Genomic DNA, 19,864 nt, shown 5'->3' on the forward strand with positions numbered 1-19,864 from the left:
ACTCTGTACCTAACCCCGTGCTTGCCTACCCTGGGAGAAGCTTGGTGTTTGATGCAGAGCTTTGCAACGTTGCCGGCGATGTTTGAAGGTTATTAATAAACACACCGAGTGTTCCGTAAGGCTGTCTTGCTCTGCAGCTGTCAGTTTTATGTGTTCAGTGAGACTGAGTTTGAGGTTTCAGCCTGTGATGGGTTTTTCTTTGTCCCTGACAGCCCTTCATGTCTCCCCGGTACCCAGGTGGGCCCCGGTCGTCTCTCCGAATGTCGACACAGGTGCGTATTGACTGTATGGAATCGAACTGCCTCTACCCTTCAAACAGATTGAAAGATTGGGGCCCAAAAACCTTTAAAACATTTATCTCTGGCAAACTGATTGCTTATTCTGCTGTGTTGGAAATGTTTGAGATGAAATTGAGCGAAGCACAGATGTTGGCATTTTCCTGTATCTCCTGAACCCATCCCACTCCATACAATACAGTTGAATTGGGAGCTGTCAGTAGAATCAGAATCTTCTGGCACAGAAAGAGGCCATTCAGTCCCTCAAGCCTGTTCTAACTCTTTGAAAGGGCTAATTCACATTTGTCCCACTCCCTCTGGTGGTGGGGTTGGAGGTGGGGCAGGTTGGTGCTCTTTGTCAATGCTTCTTATGTTTGCTTCATTCCTGCAGCCCCCTGTTGGAGTGCCCCCGGGGTCCCAGCCCTTGTTACCAAACGCCATGGACCAGGCAAGACAGCAAGGTAGGCACCAGAACTCAGCACTCTGTAAATTGCATCCAGGGCTATTAGACCCCTGTCTGCGACCAGTCTCTCAAAGGTTTACAGCAACAGATCTTTACTTGTGAGATTTTAGCAGTGCCAGCAACAGCCATTGCCTCCTCGGACCACCCCTCACCACCAGAATGGGCTGTTTCAGAAACCAGCCTTCACCCCCGGGTCAGCTTCTGGAATGGGAGGAACAGAGATGCTTGTGGCCAGGGTCCATTGGCCCAGGACCCAATGATATTGCAGGATTCGGACCTGAAGGTCTGGATAATGTCGTCTATGTTCAGCTGTCTCGCTTTGTGCAGAACAATTGAAGCAAACATCGCAATCGGGTTGCGTGTGGCAGGGCTGCGTTTGACGGGGCTGCGTTTGGTGGGGCTGCGTTTGGTGGGGCTGCGTTTGGTGGGGCTGCGAATGCGGGGCTGCGTTTGGCGGGGCTGGGATCAGCGGGGCTGCGTTCGGCGGAGCTGCATTGGGCAGGGCTGCGTTCGGCGGGGGCTGATGTTCGGCGGGGGCTGATGTTCGGCGGGGGCTGATGTTCGGCGGGGGCTGATGTTCGGCGGGGGCTGATGTTCGGCGGGGGGCTGATGTTCGGCGGGGGGCTGATGTTCGGCGGGGGGCTGATGTTCGGCGGGGGGCTGATGTTCGGCGGGGGGCTGATGTTCGGCGGGGGGCTGATGTTCGGCGAGGCTGCCTTTGGCGCTGCTGCCTTTGGCGGGGGCTGCGTTTGGCGGGGACTGCGTTCAGCTGGGCTGCATTCGGTATGGGCTGCATTCGGCAAGGCTATGTTTGGTGGTGCTGCATTCAACGGGGTTGCGTTTGGTGGTGCTGCGTTTGGTGGTGCTGCGTTTGGTGGTGCTGCGTTTGGTGGTGCTGCGTTTGGTGGTGCTGCGTTTGGTGGTGCTGCGTTTGGTGGTGCTGCGTTTGGTGGTGCTGCGTTTGGTGGTGCTGCGTTTGGTGGTGCTGCGTTTGGTGGTGCTGCGTTTGGTGGTGCTGCGTTTGGTGGTGCTGCGTTTGGTGGTGCTGCGTTTGGTGGTGCTGCGTTTGGTGGTGCTGCGTTTGGTGGTGCTGCGTTTGGTGGTGCTGCGTTTGGTGGTGCTGCGTTTGGTGGTGCTGCGTTTGGTGGTGCTGCGTTTGGTGGTGCTGCGTTTGGTGGTGCTGCGTTTGGTGGTGCTGCGTTTGGTGGTGCTGCGTTTGGTGGTGCTGCGTTTGGTGGTGCTGCGTTTGGTGGTGCTGCGTTTGGTGGTGCTGCGTTTGGTGGTGCTGCGTTTGGTGGTGCTGCGTTTGGTGGTGCTGCGTTTGGTGGTGCTGCGTTTGGTGGTGCTGCGTTTGGTGGTGCTGCGTTTGGTGGTGCTGCGTTTGGTGGTGCTGCGTTTGGTGGTGCTGCGTTTGGTGGTGCTGCGTTTGGTGGTGCTGCGTTTGGTGGTGCTGCGTTTGGTGGTGCTGCGTTTGGTGGTGCTGTGTTTGGTGGTGCTGCATTTGGCAGGGCTGCATTTGGCAGGGCTGCGTTTGTCAGGGCTGAGTTCGGCGGGGTCTGCGTTCGGCAGGGCTGATTATGGCGGGGGCTGAGTTTGATAGGGCTGTGTTAGCAGGGCTGCGTTTGGCGGGGCCTGTGTTCGGCGGGGCTGCATTCGGCAGGACTGCGTACGGCGAGTCTACGTTCAGCGGGGCTGCATTCAACAGGGTTGCGTTTGGCAGTTCTGCGCTTGGCGGGACTGCGTTTGGTGGGACTGTGTTCATTGGGGCTGTGTTCAGTGGTGCTGCGTTTGGTCGGGCTGCATTCGGCGGGGCTCAAATCCCCGGACTCAGCTCCTGCCATACCGGAAATTATGGCCCAGATGTTACAGAGACAGAAATTTGGGCTTCGATTGCCGAATCTGATCTGAGCCTATAAAGATACTACATTGGGAATTCTCTATTAATTCTATATTAATTGTATTTAGTTGGTAAGCATTAACTGGAGATTCACTTGTACTCCAATAAATTGGAACAAATTGAAACTGTGTTGGTTGGCTTTGTAATGTGTATCTCTATAAATAAATGCTTATAAAAGTGTAAAGATTGGCTCCAATCCATCTGGCTTCTTTCTGGAATATAACAGCATGGGCTCTCGGAGTGTGGAGAGAGGAACGAACATCAGACGCTCCAATGTTCAAAAATCAGATTGCACAGAATCAAGTCTTTCAGTGATCTCCAAGATTGTTTTCTTGGGAGTGTGTCAGTCTTTACAGTGGGTCCCCGGGGAGTGTGTCAGTCTTCACAGTGGGTCCTTGGGGAGTGTGTCAGTATTTACAGTGGGTCCCTGGGGAGTGTGTCAGTCTTTACAGGGTTCCCCGGGGAGTGTGGCAGTCTTTACAGTGGGTCCTTGGGGAGTGTGTCAGTATTTACAGGGGTCTGTGGGGAGTGTGTCAGTATTTACAGGGAGTCCCTGGGGAGTGTGTCAGTATTTACTGGGGGTCTGCGGGGAGTGTGTCAGTCTTTACAGTGGGTCCTTGGGGAGTGTGTCAGTATTTACAGTGGGTCCCTGGGGAGTGTGTCAGTCTTTACAGGGTTCCCCGGGGAGTGTGGCAGTCTTTACAGTGGGTCCTTGGGGAGTGTGTCAGTATTTACAGGGGTCTGTGGGGAGTGTGTCAGTATTTACAGGGGGTCCCTGGGGAGTGTGTCAGTATTTACAGGGGTCTGCGGGGAGTGTGTCAGTATTTACAGGGGGTCCCCGGGGAGTGTGACAGTAGTTACTGGGGGTCCCCGGGGAGTGTGTCAGTATTTACAGTGGGTCCTTGGGGAGTGTGTCAGTATTTACAGGGGTCTGCGGGGAGTGTGTCAGTATTTACAGTGGGTCCCTGGGGAGTGTGTCAGTATTTACAGCGGGTCCCTGGGGAGTGTGTCAATAGTTACTGGGGGTCCCTGGGGAGTGTGTCAGTATTTACAGGGGGTCCCTGGGGAGTGTGTCAGTATTTACAGTGGGTCCCTGGGGAGTGTTTCAGTATTTACAGCGGGTCCCTGGGGAGTGTGTTAGTATTTACAGTGGGTCCCTGGGGAGTGTGTCAATAGTTACTGGGGGTCCCTGGGGAGTGTGTCAGTATTTACAGGGGGTCCCTGGGGAGTGTGTCAGTATTTACAGTGGGTCCCTGGGGAGTGTTTCAGTATTTACAGCGGGTCCCTGGGGAGTGTGTTAGTATTTACAGTGGGTCCCTGGGGAGTGTGTCAATAGTTACTGGGGGTCCCTGGGGAGTGTGTCAGTATTTACAGGGGGTCCCTGGGGAGTGTGTCAGTATTTACAGCGGGTCCCTGGGGAGTGTGTCAATAGTTACTGGGGGTCCCTGGGGAGTGTGTCAGTATTTACAGGGGGTCCCTGGGGAGTGTGTTAGTATTTACAGGGGGTCCCTGGGGAGTGTGTCAGTATTTACAGGGGGTCCCCGGGGAGTGTGTCAATAGTTACTGGGGGTCCCTGGGGAGTGTGTCAGTATTTACAGGCGACTGTGGGGAGTGTGTCAGTATTTACAGGGAGTCCCTGGGGAGTGTGTCAGTATTTACAGTGGGTCCCTGGGGAGTGTGTCAGTATTTACTGAGTGTTCCTGGGGAGTGTGTCAGTATTTACAGGGGTCTGCGGGGAGTGTGTCAGTATTTACAGGGGGTCCCTGGGGGAGTGTGTCAGTATTTACAGGCGGGTCCCTGGGGGAATGTGTCAGTATTTACACGGAATCTCTGGGAGTGTGTCAGTATTCCTGATAATGAATTGCCTCTATCTTTAATTCAGGCCATCCGGGTCTAGCAGGTCCGATACAGCGAATGACAGCTCCCCGTGGACTGGCAAGCTTGGGGCCACAGGTAAGTGATTTGATCACAGCTTCTCCATCAGGCCTGTGTTGGTCGTCCATTGCTCCGGGGGCTCGATTGTGCATCCTTGTTGTGCATCCTTGTTGTGCATCCTTGTCCACCCCACTCGTGAATTACGCTTCGATATGACAGAATCTGAACCCCCCCCCCCCATGCCACATACTGAGCTCCCATTCTGTTGTGAATATCCTGTTGACTCTCACACTCGTTCTACAGAAAGGATGGGCCAGCAGAGAGATTTTGAGCCCTGCACCTGTCCATCCATCACCCAAAGAGTGAGGGATGTGTCCCGATGACGGTCATTTCATTTTTTCAGTGTTGCAGTTCAGGATGAAGCTGGCAAACTCTCACTACAGCAGGCTTGTTGCTAAGAACTGTTCCAGGTGGAATTAACAGGTGAAAAGCCCCAGGCTACTTCACAATGATCAGATAGCAATACCCTGGGGCCGTTCTTTAATAACCGTCCAGGTTATACAGGAACCCTGCGGCTCAGTAATAAATGTCCATCCTGCTGGTACTTGTCATGATATGCACTCAAGCACATAATGAGATATAGACAAGCAGTGACAGACACCCAGTAGAGCCAATCAACACACAGGACAGAACACAACCAATCACCAGGCAGAACACTAGAAGGTGGTCTCCCACTATAAAACATACGAGGCATCAACACTCTGCCTCTTTCCAGTGGTGACAACTGGAGTGACAGGGTGTTTATATCAGTTAGCACCTTCTACACGTGGCTCAGAGCTAGTCTGGTCTAGTTAGTTATAGTTAGCACACTTAGATTAGTAGAGTGTCAAACCCACAGCGAACTGTGTGCACTGCTTAACAAGTTCAGTAAAGCGTATTGAACCAACACCAAAGTTTGGAGTCTACTTTCAAGTACAACTGCATCCAGTTGCAGTCCATGTTACCCCAGGATGATTGACACGACATGGTACCAGTAGTCTACTATCTCTAAGTGGTTTACCTTGAGTGATTCCGTGACAACCAGCAAGTGCCTTCCAGCGGCATGGAGAAAATGCAGGCCCCTACGGATCTTCGGCAATCTCGGCACAAACTGGCGGGTCGTCAAGCAGAGGTTCAGTCTCTACATTGAGGCCTCTGACCTGGAGGATGCGTCCGATGCCAGAAAAATCGTGCTGCTCCTATCAACTGCGGGGGACCAAGCCATCCAGATTTTCAACTCACTTAATTTTACCGACGGCCAGGACAAGACCAAATTCAAGACCGTTTTGGAGAAGTTTGACAGTCACTGAAGTCAAAACAAACGAGACCTTTGAGCGCTATATCTTCCAGCAACGCCTTCAGGGTAAGGATGAACCGTCCAATCCTTTCTAACTCATCTCTGTATATTAGCGCAGTCCTGTAATTATGGTGCAACCGCTGATTCCATCATCAGGGATCAGATCGTGTTTGGGGTGCACTCCGATTCCTTGCGGGAGCAACTCCTCAAAATTAAGCACATGACCCTGCCGGTCGCAATCGAGACGGTAAAGTGCATGAGCATGCGAGAAATCTGTACTCCCGTTTCAAATCGGCAGAATACGAAAAACTTGCCTCCCACGCGGCAGAGAGTGTACAGGCCATCGCCCGGATGCAGCGCCTCAGTATCGATGAAAGCGGCCATCTCGCGCGCCTTTCCCGGAGCCCCACGCATGCGCAACACGAATGGGAGAACGAAGCGGCTGAAAACCAAACTGTGCAGGTGCGAACGTCTGCTGACCTCACTGCGCATGTGCGACGTCGCATGGAGCGTAACGACGTCAACATCATGACGTGCCCGAACTGCGGCACCGCCCACTTAAAGCGGCAATGCCCTGCAAAAGGCAGGCGATGTTTAAATTGCGGGAAGCCTGGACATTATGCAGCCTTGTGCAGGTCTGCACCGCCAGTCAAGGGCCAGCGATCCCAATTCCAACGCAAGCGCGTTCGATGTGTACAGCAAGGTTTACTGGATTCTGATCCTGGTAGCACTACGGATCCAGAGGACGACTGCCTGGAGTCCCCCTATCATGTGGGCATCATCATTGCATGTGAATATGCCTCTTCAAATTCAGCAAGACGCCTATCTATCCTCAATGTGGATTCCACTGCTTAACAAGTTCAATAAAGCATATTGAACCAGCACCAAAGTTTGGAGTCTACTTTCAAGTACAACTGCATCCAGTTGCAGTCCGTGTTACCCCAGGTGATTAACACGACAGTACTGAGCTCCACACACAGTGTGCAAAGGCTCAAACTGCATCCCAGAACCATTGAAACCTGTCCATACAGGTTCCAGCAACCATTTTCCCACCTTCCCATCAGTGGGACTGGTGAGCCACACAAAATGGTGTGGACGGCCTGCGGGACCTGAAGACCCCACCAGCAGCCAATGGTGGGTCGCCTCTGTGTGTTTGCTGACCCCCATGTTCCGTTCCTGATTATCCCAAGGTGTTTGAATGACGCTGGCTGATTCCTGTCTGGTTTCCCCTTTTCTCTTTCAGAGTTACGGAGGAGCGATGCGGCCCCCGCCAAACTCTTTAGGAGGTCCTGGAATGCTGGGAGTGAATCTGTAAGACTTCTTATCACATTGTGACTGTTGTTGAGTTTCGATGTGGTGTGTTATCAATGCCCTCAGCTGGTCGAGATCGGAAACTCTTGCCCTTAAAGTCTTTTGGTTGCTCTCCAAATTTTCCAGTCCTGCCCACGCTGATGCCCAATTTTCCAGTCCAGCCACAGCTGCCCGCGCTGATACCTGCCACAGGTGACTGTAAAATCCCGGCCTATGATTCTTTAGGTATCAGTGGCTGAGAATCTCACAGTATTGAAGGACACGATTCAATCCATCGAGTTTGTGCTGGACCTTTGAAGGAATGATCCAGTGATTCTTCCCATTTGTGTCAGCTGTGGTTTCACTTTTGTCTCCTGGTCACAAGATACAAGGTTCAAGTCCCGCATCAGGAATTGAGCCCAAAAATCACTCCAGTGCAGTAGTGAGAGAATGCGGCACTGTGGGAGATTCTGGCAGCCGAGACGACCTATCATTGGCTGCTGGTGGGGTCTTCAGGTCCCGCAGGCGTCCACACCATTTTGCGTGGCTCACCAGTCCCACTGACGGGAAGGCGGGAAAATGGTCGCTGGAACCTCTATGGACAGGTTTCGATGGGCCTGGGAGGTGTGAATGGTGGGGGGTCATGGGGGCGATACTGGGAAAAGTGGTTTTGAGAGGAAGTGGCGGGGGGGGGTTTCTGGGAAGGGGTGAGGCAAGTGGCTGACGGTGACTAGGGGTAGGGCTGGGTCCCACCGGCTGGGCAGGGCCAGGAGTAGCGGTTGTGACTGATAGGAGGTGTGGGGGGCCGGTGGGGGCTGTTTGGTGATGTGGAACGTACGAGGGCCGGGGTGGGGGGGGGACCGCTAAAGCAAGCAAGAGTTTTCTCGCATTTGAAGAGCTTGAAAGCCGATGTGGTGCTACAGCAAGAGACCCAACTGAGGGTGAAGGACCAGCTGAAGCTTCGGAGAGGCTGGGTGAGTCGGGTGTTCCAGTCTGGCTTTGATAGTAGGGTCTGGCGGGTTGAGGTGGGGTAGCGATATTGTTGGGTAAGAGAGTGAGGTTTCCAATGGAGACGGTGATGGATGACCAAGGGGGGGTAGGTGTGTTATAGTAACAGGTGTTTTGTAGGGGAGGTTGGTGCCGCTGGTTTCGTTGGCGGGGGTGGGGGGACTTGAATACAGTGCTGAATCTGAAGGTGGATACGTCCAGGCTGCGTTCGCTGATCCCCTATTGGGGGGGGGGGGGGGGTGCGAAGCTGTTGGCTGCGTTCATGGGGGAGATTGTGGGGGGAAAGACCCGTGGACGTTTTGGCGCAGGACGTGGAGTATTCGATTTTTACGGTAGTACACAATGTGTATTCATGGATTGACTTTTTTAAGTGGGCAGCACAGTGGCGCAGTAGTTAGCACTGCAGCCTGAGGATCCGGGTTCAGTTCCGGCCTTGGGTCACTGTGTGGAGTTTGCACATTCTCCCCATGTCTGCGTGGGTTTCACCCCCACAACCCAAAGATGTGCAGCTTAGGTGTATTGGCCATGCTAAATTTCCCCTTAATTGGAAAAAAGATAATTGGATACTCTAAATTTTGAAACAAAGAAAAGAAAAGGAGGATTGAGGGGTTATCAAGGGGGGACGGGGCTGTTTAGGGGAAGGGTAAGGGGGTTAAAATGGGAAGGCGAGATGTGGTAGGGTGTTGCTGTCACGGGGGGGGGGGGGGGGGCAGACGGGTTGTGGTTGTTTATTGAGTTGTTTTGTTGTTCTGATATTCTGAGTATATATGTGAAAATGCCTTGACCAAAATATTTTTAAAAAAAGAATGTGGTGCTTTCTCCAGCAGAAGGGAGGGAGCTGGAGGCGATGGACGCGGAGAAGGCGGTTGATTGTGTGGGGTAGAGCTATTTATTTGCAGTGTTGGAGAGATTTGGGATTGGGCCTAAGTTTGTGGCGTGGGTTAAATTGCTGTGCAAGGAACCGGAGGCGAGTGTGATGACGAATGAGGTGAACTCGGGATACTCTCTGTTACATAGGGGAACGAGACAGGGGTGCCCCATGTTCCCCTCCTGTTTGCGCTGGTGATAGACTCCTTGGCCATAGCACTGAGGTGCTCGGATAAATGGAGGGAGATAGTGGGGGGGGGGGGGGGGGGGGCTGTTGCTGGAGCATAGGGTGTCTCTGCATGCTGTTGATCTGCTGCTGTATATCTCCAGCCCGGGCTCTTTGGTGGGGGATATAATGGGACTGCTTAGGAGATTTGGGGCTTTTTCAGGCAATAAGTTACATTTGGAAAAGAGTGATATCATGATATCCACATCAGTATATCATGGTGCAATCACACACACACACTGATGGACAGGTAGTTGGACCAACCAACACACGCATAACATCGCAGCCAATCACCAGTGAGAGCACACGCACTATAAAACAGGGAACACCACAGTTCCCGCTCATTCTACCTGGAGCCACTGGTGCCACTCAGACATAGACCATGTGCTGAGTGCCTCACTAAGATAGTGATAGGGCTGGGTCCACAGGTTAGCTGGTGAAGCACGTACCCAAGCCAGCAGTTAGTAGTTGTCGTTGTTAAGACAATAAAACAGAGTTGTACCATCTACAGCCGTGTTGGATCATTTGTGCATCGGAACACCCAACACGAGGTACTTGGGAGTGCAGGAAGCTCAGGATTGGGGCCGGCTCCGTAAATTGAATTTTACGAGCCTGATGGGTAGGATCAAGACAGATTTATTGAGATGGGACAGCCTTCCACTATCGTTAGCAGTCCAGATGCAGGCGGTAAAGATGAATATTTTGACATGGTTTTTATTTTCATTTCAGTGCCTACCGGTCTTTTGGCAAAAAAACATTTTTTATGGGGGTGGAACGGTTGATTTAGTTGCTTGTGTGGGCAGATTAGATGGCAAGGATTAGGAAGATGGTACTTCAGAGAGTGTGACAGTCAGGGGGCCTGGCCCTTCCAATACTGAAGTATTATTATTGGGTGGCGAATGCGGAGAAGGTGCAAGGCTGGAGCAGGGACATGGAGGCTTTGTGGGTAAGATTGGAGGCAGGCTCTTGTAAGGGGTCAGAGTTGTGGGCGCTAGCAACGGTGCCGCTCCTGTTTGCCCCAGGGAGAGTCCGGTGGTGGTCACGTTGAAAATATGGAGGCAATTTCAGCAGCATTTTAAGTTAGGGGCAGGGTCGAAGTTGATGCTGATCCAAGGGAACCAATGCTTTGAGCCAGCGAGGGTGGATGTTAGGTTTCGGGGCTGGGAGGAGCAAGGGGTGATGGAAATGAAGGACCTATTTCTAGAAAGGTGGCTTGCGAGTTTTGGAGGAGTTGGGGAGAAGTTTGGGATCTGGCGGGAGAAGTTTCAGGTATATGCAGGTGCAGGATTTCGTGCATAAGGTTTTTCCAACTTTCCCGATGGCACCGCCCTCCTCGTTGTTGGGGGAGCTACGTTCGTTGATGGGGTTGGAGGGGGAGGGTCATCCCGGCGATCCTTTGGAGGATTTTGGAAGAAAATCTGGCATCACTGGAGGTGTTTAAGTCCAAGTGGGAGGAGGAGCTGGGGATGGCGCTGGAGGAGGGGTTGTGGTGTGAGGTGCTGCGGAGGGTGAATACCTCAACCTCGTGTGCATATGGGCATATGTTCTGGCCCTGCACTAAACTGGAGAAATTTTGGAGGTTGTTCTCCAGCACCATGTCGCTGGTCTTGCACGTGGATTTGAAGGCCAGTCCCCTGGGGGGCCATACTCGGGGTGTCGGACTTGCCGGCGTTGCAGACGGGAGCGGGGGCAGATGTTTTAGCCTTCGCCTCGCTGATTGCTCGCAGGAGGGTCCTGTTGGGGTGGAGGTCAGTTGCTTCACTCTGTGCCTCGGTGAGGCTGAGGGATCTAATGAAGTTTTTGTGCCTGGAAACGGTGAAAGTTGCTTTGAGGTGGGGGGGGGGGTTCCACAAGAGATGGGGTTTGTGTGCCTGCATTTCAAGGAGCTGGTTACTGTCAGCTGTTACGGCAGAAGTGGGGCAAAATGGGGTGTTTGCTCGCGGTTACTGCGGGGGGGAGGGGTTGGGGGTTTGTGTTTTTTCGGGGGCCTTCAGCCCAATGAGTTTGGATTCCTGTCTGGTCGAGGCTAGGGGGTGTGGGGAGCGTCCCGTGAGGGGGTTGATCTGGGTATTTACAATTCTTCTAACTCTTCCTGGGTAACTATTTGTGTAAACCTGGGGGAACCATCAGAAGTTTGAGATTTAAATCACATTTTCAGATGGTTCCCAGCACAGGGTAATTGCCAGCTAAACCCTCAACTGGGATGTTCCGATTGGGATTCCCCAGCACATCGTGGCTGTACACCCCCCCCCCCCCCCACCCCAAAACCCGACGCTGGGGATCTTAGAGATTATGGTTCCATGTCTTGCATTTTCCTTGGCCTTTCACAGTGCCAGGGCTTCCCAAAGTGTTTCATGAATGGCCTCCTGCACTGTAAATTCTATGATGATCTATGATTAATCTAGGACAAAGGTTCGGCACAACATTGTGGGCCGAAGGGCCTGTTCTGTGCTGTATTTTTCTATGTTCTATGAAACACAGTTAGAAGTGCAGTCACCATTTTAATGTAGGAATCATCAGGAAATGTAGGTACAGCAGGATTCCACAAACAGGTATGTGACAGTGACCATTGTGGTAGACCGTATTATATGTATTACGGTACCTGTGTTGGAGGTACTACTGTATTAGAGATACGTGGGTAAATCCCTGTCTGCTGGCTCCGCCCAGTGGACGGTATAAAGAGGTGTTCATCCCCAGCTGCAGCCGTTTTCTGTTACGAGCTGCTGGGGAACACCCCTTGTCTAATAAAGCCTTCGATTATTCTCTAATCTCGCTTTCGCAATAATTGATCGTGCATCAAACATATCACCTCAATCAGGAGGATTGAGAGGCTGTGATCGAGAGAGGCTAGTGGCGAGGGAACTACTGCTGTACCGTCCACTGCCACAATGAGGGCTTCCTATGGGCAGGAGTCCTGTTGTTGAATGAAATGTATACCAGACTAAGGGATCCTCATAGCTTCTGATATCTGTAACTCCGGGTTATATTTCTGTTGCAGGGGTCCAGGTGGAGGGAGACCGTGGCCAAACCCACCAAACGCTAACTCTGTAAGTAACAGACTGTTGGAGAGAGTGGAGTGAAATGAGCAGGGAAACCAACTCGGTTTGAGAGACACTCTTCAGCCACCACAGTGCCTGTTTCAAGTGTCAGTACCGGGCAGCACGGTAGCATTGTGGTTAGCACAATTGCTTCACAGCTCCAAGGTCCCAGGTTCGATTCCGGCTTGGGTCACTGTCTGTGCGGAGTCTGCACATCCACCCCGTGTGTACGTGGGTTTCCTCCGGGTGCTCCGGTTTCCTCCCACAGTCCAAAGATGTACGGGTTAGGTGGATTGGCCATGCTAAATTGCCCTTAGTGTCCAAAATTGCCCTTAGTGTTGGGTGGGGTTACTGGGTTATGGGGATAGGGTGGAGGTGTGGACCTTGGGTAGGGTGCTCTTTCCAAGAGCCGGTGCAGACCCGATGGGCCGAATGGCCTCCTTCTGCACTGTAAATTCTATGATAATCTATGTTAAAGTGTCACCAACCTGTTAACAGTCCGATACTTCCCAGTATTTGCAATTACATAGCCCGGCTTCACCAGCTCTCTGCACCTCCTATACTCCAGGGCCCACCTCACACTGCCACAAAAAAATAAATCTTTAGCATGTGGATTATATTTAATATTAAGCTTTCAGGCTATTCTACCTGACTTTAAAAAAAAAAAATTAAAAAAAATTTAGAGTACCCAATTCGTTTTTTCCAAATAAGGGGCAATTTAGCGTGGCCAATCCACCTACTCTGCACGTCTTCGGGTTGTGCGGGGGGAGCCCACGCAGTCACGGGGAGAATGTGCAAACTCCAGACGGACAGTGACCCAGAACCGGGATCGAACCCAGGTCCTCGGCACCGTGAGACTGCAGTGTAAACCCACTGCGCCACCGTGCTGCCTTATTCTACCTGACCAACGATACAGGCAGTCCTCAGGCTGTTTTAAGTCGCAACCAGTTTTCCCACAGGAACAATGTTATAAATGTGATTAGTTCCTGAACCAAGGTTCGATACCCTATCTTCACTGAATAGTGAAAAGGTTATGAGGGGTGGGCTTCTCCGGGACCCCAGCCACGTGTTTCTCTGCGGCGGGAGGCGGTGAGCGTTCGCTGGTGGCGGGATTCTCTGCTCCCGCCATTGTCAGTGGGAATTCCCATTCAAGCCACCGGAAAACCTGCTGGCGTGGGTGCGCTACTGGGGGGACCAGAGGATCACCCCCCCCCCCCCCCCCCAATACTAAACCTAAGAAGTAATTTGCCCTTCCAAAGGTTGTGAAAGTTGGAACATAAAGGAAAATAACAATTGTGTTGAAAAGTCCAAACTAGGGGTCGATGTTTGAAGGTTGGAAGTGGCTTTCGTTGTAACTCGAACGTTGTAAAGTTCAGAACTGCCTGTACCTGTTTAGCCAATTAACAGCAATTGAATATTAATGTTTTCTCTGTCTCTGTTTTAGATTCCCTATTCTTCATCATCCCCAGGCAGTTACGTGGTGAGTTTATCGATCTTACCCCAACATAACCTAACAGACACACCCTTCCACACTCCCTGCCCACCACCTCCACCAGCCCTGGTGGAAAGCAATCCCCCATTGCCCCTCCTGCTATCCCAGCATCCATTCCCCTGTCTGCACGGAGAGGAATACCCTTTCCCAGTTACTCTCTTCCCCCTAACCCCGATGATCTATTGCCCTTCACTCTCCAACTCCCTCTCTAACCTGACCATTCCCCATCTCCAGTCTCCTCCACTCTGTATCCCCAGCCCTCCCTTTCATTCCCACTCCTTATCTTATCGGTATTCCTCCCACTCCAGGGAGCCTGCACTCGGAGTTTAGGGTGTATTTCTAGTCTGTTTGGAATAATGCAATATTTGTTCTCTCAGGGACCCCCAGGCAGCGGACCGCCAGGAACTCCGATCATTCCCAGTCCAGGAGGTAAGGCGCCTCTTTCCAATGATTGTTGTAACCTCAAAGTTAGCGAGTGACGGAAATGGGAGACTACATTGGAATCATAACTAGTGAGGGTGTGATTTTACCAAATATTTTTCATTTTGAAATGTTTGTTATTTCTTCAAAACAAAGTCACATTGATAAAATAATATTCCCTCAACACTGTACCATTAAATACAGAGTATATCTCCCTCTACACTGGCCCCATCAAACACTCCTAGGACAGGTACAGCACGGGGTTAGATACAAAAAAAAACTCCATCTGCACTGTCCCCATCAAACAATCCCAGGACAGGTACAGCACGGAGTTAGATACAAAAAAAACTCCATCTGCACTGTCCCCATCAAACACTCCCAGGACAGGTACAGCACGGGGTTAGATACAGAGTAAAGCTCCCTCTACACTTTGCCCATCAAACATTCCCAGGACAGGTACAGCACGGGGTTAGATACAGAGTAAAGCTCCCTCTACACTGTCCCCATCAAACACTCCCAGGACAGGTACAGCTCGGGGTTAGATACAGAGGAAAGTTCTCTCTACACTGTCCCCATTAAACATTCCCAGGACAGGTACAGCACGGGGTTAGATACAGAGGAAAGTTTTCTCTACACTGTCCCCATTAAACATTCCCAGGACAGGTACAGCATGGGGTTAGATACAGAGGAAAGTTCTCTCTACACTGTCCCCATTAAACATTCACAGGACAGGTACAGCACGGGGTTAGATACAGAGGAAAGTTCTCTCTACACTGTCCCCATTAAACATTCCCAGGACAGGTATAGCAATGGGTTAGATACAGAGTAAACTCCCTCTACACTGTCCCCATCAAACACTCCCAGGACAGGTACAGCACGGGATTAGATACAGAGTAAAGCTCCCTCTACACTGTCCCCATCAAACACTCCCAGGACAGGTACAGCACGGGATTAGATACAGAGTAAAGCTCCCTCTACACTATCCCCATTAAACATTCCCAGGACAGGTACAGCATGGGGTTAGATACAGAGTAAAGCTCCCTCTACTGTCCCCATTAAACATTCCCAGGACAGGTACAGCATGGGGTTAGATACAGAGGAAAGTTCTCCATCATCCCTGACTTACGGATCTTCCTCTCAATCTGTTCCAGTGCGGGAGATTTCTGGTTTTTGCTGAGTTTACCTTTGCTTATGAAATGAAATGAAATGAAAATCGCTTATTGTCACAAGTAGGCTTCAAATGAAGTTACTGTGAAAAGCCCCTAGTCGCCACATTCCGGCACCTGTTCGGGGAGGCTGGTATGGGATGCTCGTGCTCGTGCTTATGCTCATGCTCCGATCACCAGAGACTGTTCAGACTTGTACACAAACGCTGGGAGGCAATTAACTTAACTTTCAGCTGCAGTAGACTGAGAAATGAGAGCTCGTGTCTCCTCACAGCTCCACACATTTCAGCACACAGTGTCAACTTGAGGACCAAACGTATCTCATGAATGAAATTGTTTCCAATAAACATTCTTTGAATTAAAACTCTGACAAACTGTGATCACCTCACCTCAGTTGTGACCTTGTTGTTTTCTTGTTAGATTCTACAAACTCCAGTGAAAACATGTACACGATGATGAATCCTATTGGACCTGGAGGGAACCGTCCCAATGTAAGTCTACGTCAATGAGATGGCGCACTATTAGTTTAGATGCCAGTGTGTTTAAATTGGATGTCAGGTCTGCATTGGTCTTGACCTCGGCCATTTGCAGTTGGCCTCAGTACCTCTGGATAAAATCTTCCTGATTTTAGTCCCTCTGTGTCTGCAGCTGCCTAGAATTCTCTCCCTAAACCTCTTTCCCCTCCTCACCTTTCCTCCTTTAAAGACAATCTTTACAATATTTTAGCCACCTGCCTAACATCACCTTAGGTGACAAATGTTGTTTGATAATCCTCCTGTGAAGCATTTTGGGACATTTTGTGAGGGGAATGGTGGGGAATCAATGCAAGTTGTTGTTGTTGTTGGGCGGAAGACTGAACTTCCAATTATAAAGCTTGATATGGTCCTCAGAAAATCCCTGCAAGTATAGTTACTGTTGTGCGAAACACAGCCAATTGGCACACAGCAAGATCACACAAATAGCAATGTGATAATACAGATAATCTGTATTTGGATTGAGGGGTAAACATGGGCCTCAGGTCACCAGGGAGAATCCCCCTGCTCTTCTTTGAAATAATGACCATGGGATATTTAACACCCACCCCAGAGGGCATACACGCCCGCTGTCCCACATCTCATCCAGATGATGGTATCTCTGACAGTGCAGCACTCTCTCAGAGGTGAGAGAACTGGCAATTGAACTGATTGGTGAATGAGTAAAAGCAGCATTATATCTAATGTCGGGGAGTAAGGGGCAGCTTGTGGTGGGTGGTCCAGTGTGCTCCCTTGTCTGTGTGTAAGGTCACCCTCAACTTTCTCATTCTCGGTTATTAATCTAATCTTTTCTTATTCAGTTCCCGATGGGTCCTGGAGCAGATGGTCCACTGGGTGGAATGGCCGGCATGGAGCCTCATCACATGAACGGGACACTAGGTAACGCCATGGAGTAACCCAGAGTAATACAAGCCTGAACCTGGATAACTCACCACTTCCATTGGGGGTGTCTATGCGTAGGCCTGAATGAATTTATAACCCTTTCGTGATGAGAGAAGGATAGGAACCAATCTCCTTTCTGGAAACAGTTGTGACTTGTTTGATACAATTGGAATAATCTGTGGTGTTCCATGCTGTGCAAGTCCGCTGTGTTATATCTACTTAATTTGCTTATGCACTTACTGGAGTCGCTTCAAGTGTGAAGTTATTCACTTTGGTCGTAAGAATAGAAAAGCGGAATACTTTTTTTGAAGACATAAAATTTGTTAATGTTCATGTTCAGAAAGACTTGGGTGCGCTGGTAAAAGAAACAGCAGCAGCAGGCAATTTGAAAGGCAAATGGCATGTTGGCCGTTATTGCAAGGGGAACGGAGAATAAGAATAAAGAAGTCCATAGAATCCCTACAGAAGGAGGCCATTCGGCCCACCGTCTTTGCACCCATGTTCCAAAAGAACACTCTACTCAGGCCCACTCCCCACCCTATCCCTGTAACTCTCTGGACATTAAGGAGCAACTTAGTGCTGCCAATCCACCCAATTTTCCACATCTTTGGACTGTAGGAGGAAACCGGAGCACCCGGAGGAAACTCACACAGACATGAGGAGAATGTGCAGACTCCACAGACAGTCACCCAAGGCTGTGTCCCTGGCGCTGCGAGGCAGCAGTGCTAACCACTATTCCACCCTTCCATCTTGCTACAGCTGTACAGGGTTTTGGTGAGACCACATCTGGAATACTGTGTGCTTTTTTTCTCTCTACATTTAAGAAAGAATATACTTGCTTTGGAGGTGGGACAGTGAAGGTTCACTAGATTGACCCCTGGGACGAGGGGGATGTCCGATGATGAGAGGCTGAGTAAATTGGGTTTATATTCTCGGGAGTTTAGAAGAATGAGAGATGATCTCATTGAAAGGTTCAGGATTCAGGGTGGGTTTGATAGGGTGGACACTGAGAATGTTTCCATTGGTCGGGGAAACTGAAACACGGGGACAAAGGAGCCAATCATTTGGGACTGAGATAAGGAGAAATTTCTTCACTCAAAGAATTGTGAATCTTTAGAATTCTCCACCCCCGAGGATTCTAGATGCCCCATCATTGAATATATTTAAGGCAGATTTTTGATCTTTACATAGCCAGATGGACTTGTTTGATACAATTGGAATAACCTGTGGTGTTCCATGCTGTGCAAGTCCGCACACACCTGGACACTACCCCATACCCCCCCAAGTGAGGACACCCTGCTAAGGGGTCCGTCAGGCCCTCTCCCCTCTTTGGCCCTGCCCCCTAACAGCGGCCCTGCCCCCTAACAGCACCCCTCCCTTCAAGGACACCCCCCGCCAACCCCCTAACCTTCCAGAGGCCCTATTTACCTGCCCTGCACACTGCCATCCTTCAAATCTACCCTCCTTTCATGGGTATGGCCCCCCTCGGGCCCTGACCCTTGCCAGTGCCACCCAGGCATCCTTGCACTGGCACCCAGGCAGTGTTTCAGCCAGCTTGGCTGTGCCATCTGGGCACCTTGGCAGTGCCAAGGTGTCAGCATTTCAGAGGGAGAGCCAGGGGGCCACCCTGACCACCCAGGGTTCTACAATGACCTGGGAGACCCCCTGGGTGCCGCTCCACCTGGTCTACATCTGTGTGGACCAGTGCTGAACGCTGCCCGTCTGCAGCCTCCATGGGGAGGCCGGAGAATCGAGGGATTGCTGGTCATTCCTGGGCAGGTAGGTCTTTTGGGTGGAGTTCCGACTTCGACGTCTTGCAGGACTTGTGTGAATCCCGCGAGGCGCGGAGGCTGTCGGGAAGTCTGCTGGAGGCTCTCCCAGGATTCTCCGGCCGGGATGTGCTCTCGCATGAGAGCAACGCGGCAAAAGAATCGCACCCATTGTCAAAAGCTTTACTAAACTCCATGTAGACAACATCCAATGCATTACCCTCAACAACCCTCCTTGCCAACTCCTGTTAATATTTCTCATATTATGTTCTTAAAACTGTAATAAAACTCTGGGTCTAGGCTAGCACATAGTAATACAACACTGGACCTGGAGTAACACAAGAGTAACACATCCCTGCATCTAGAATAACACAAGGTAATACAACCCTGAGTCTGGAGCAATACAGGATAATACATCACTGGGTCTGGAGTAATACGGAGTAAGACAAACCTGGGTTTCTTGTAACACAGAGTAAAATAGCCCTGAGCCTGGAATAATACAGAGTAATACAGCTATGGGTCTGAAGTAATACAAACTAAGACAACCCTGAGTATTACATCCCTGGATCTGTAGTAATATAGAATAGCACATAATTGGGCCTGGAGTAATGCAGAGCAATGCAGCCCTGGATCTGGAATACTGCAGAGAATTGCAGCCTTAGGTCTGGAGCAATGCAGAGCATTGAAGCCCTGGGTCTGGGGTAATGCAGAGCAATGCAACCCTAGGTCTGGAGCAGTGCAGAGCAATGCAACCCTAGGTCTGGTATAATGCAGAGCATTGCAACCCTAGGCCCGGAGTAATGCAGAGCATTGCAGCCCTGGGTCTGGAACAATGCAGAGCAATGCAGGTCTGCGTAAATTTCTGGGCAGGAGTGGGGATGAAATAATGTGGATATGGTGAATGTTGGAGACTCTGTCATCCTGGGGCTCCCCCAGTTTCCTCCCCCCTGTTCTGCCCTAGGGTGTGACTTACCCTTTGGACTAGGCAAGGTTCCGCAACACCCACTGCAACAGCCCTTCTGTTTTGTGTTTACTCAGGAGTTGGTCAAGAGCAGGATCTGAAAGTTGGAGAATCGGGAAGGGAGTTGAACCTCAGCCTGTGGGTCTCTTAATGCCTCTTTCTATTTTACAGGGTCTGCTGATATAGACGTAATGTCAAAGGTAAGTCTGTTGCTGGAGCAGGTCATGGATTGGCTATTTCGCAGACCTATTATATTGAGTATACAATATAGAAACAGACCATTTGGAAAAATTAGTCAGTCTCCACTGGTTGTGCTATAGGGAAGGAACTCCCCTGCCTCCTCCTGCCTTACTTTATCCCACCGTG

General features: G+C 50.8%; 1 protein-coding gene across 2 annotated transcripts in view; it reads left to right on the forward strand.

The window, feature by feature from the left end:
• ssbp4 (single stranded DNA binding protein 4) overlaps window positions 1-19,864 on the forward strand; it is a 166,540-nt gene that overhangs the window by 133,070 nt on the left and 13,606 nt on the right. For both annotated transcript variants that reach the window (XM_072482377.1, XM_072482376.1), the window contains exons 7-16: window positions 213-272; window positions 667-736; window positions 4,518-4,588; window positions 7,090-7,157; window positions 12,236-12,284; window positions 13,720-13,755; window positions 14,145-14,196; window positions 15,774-15,844; window positions 16,687-16,765; window positions 19,670-19,698. In XM_072482377.1, the coding sequence (XP_072338478.1) occupies window positions 213-272; window positions 667-736; window positions 4,518-4,588; window positions 7,090-7,157; window positions 12,236-12,284; window positions 13,720-13,755; window positions 14,145-14,196; window positions 15,774-15,844; window positions 16,687-16,765; window positions 19,670-19,698 (585 nt within the window). The remainder of the gene's footprint in view (window positions 1-212; window positions 273-666; window positions 737-4,517; window positions 4,589-7,089; window positions 7,158-12,235; window positions 12,285-13,719; window positions 13,756-14,144; window positions 14,197-15,773; window positions 15,845-16,686; window positions 16,766-19,669; window positions 19,699-19,864) is intronic.

Source organism: Scyliorhinus torazame, chromosome 18 (assembly GCF_047496885.1).
Source record: "Scyliorhinus torazame isolate Kashiwa2021f chromosome 18, sScyTor2.1, whole genome shotgun sequence".
NCBI lineage: Eukaryota > Metazoa > Chordata > Chondrichthyes > Carcharhiniformes > Scyliorhinidae > Scyliorhinus > Scyliorhinus torazame.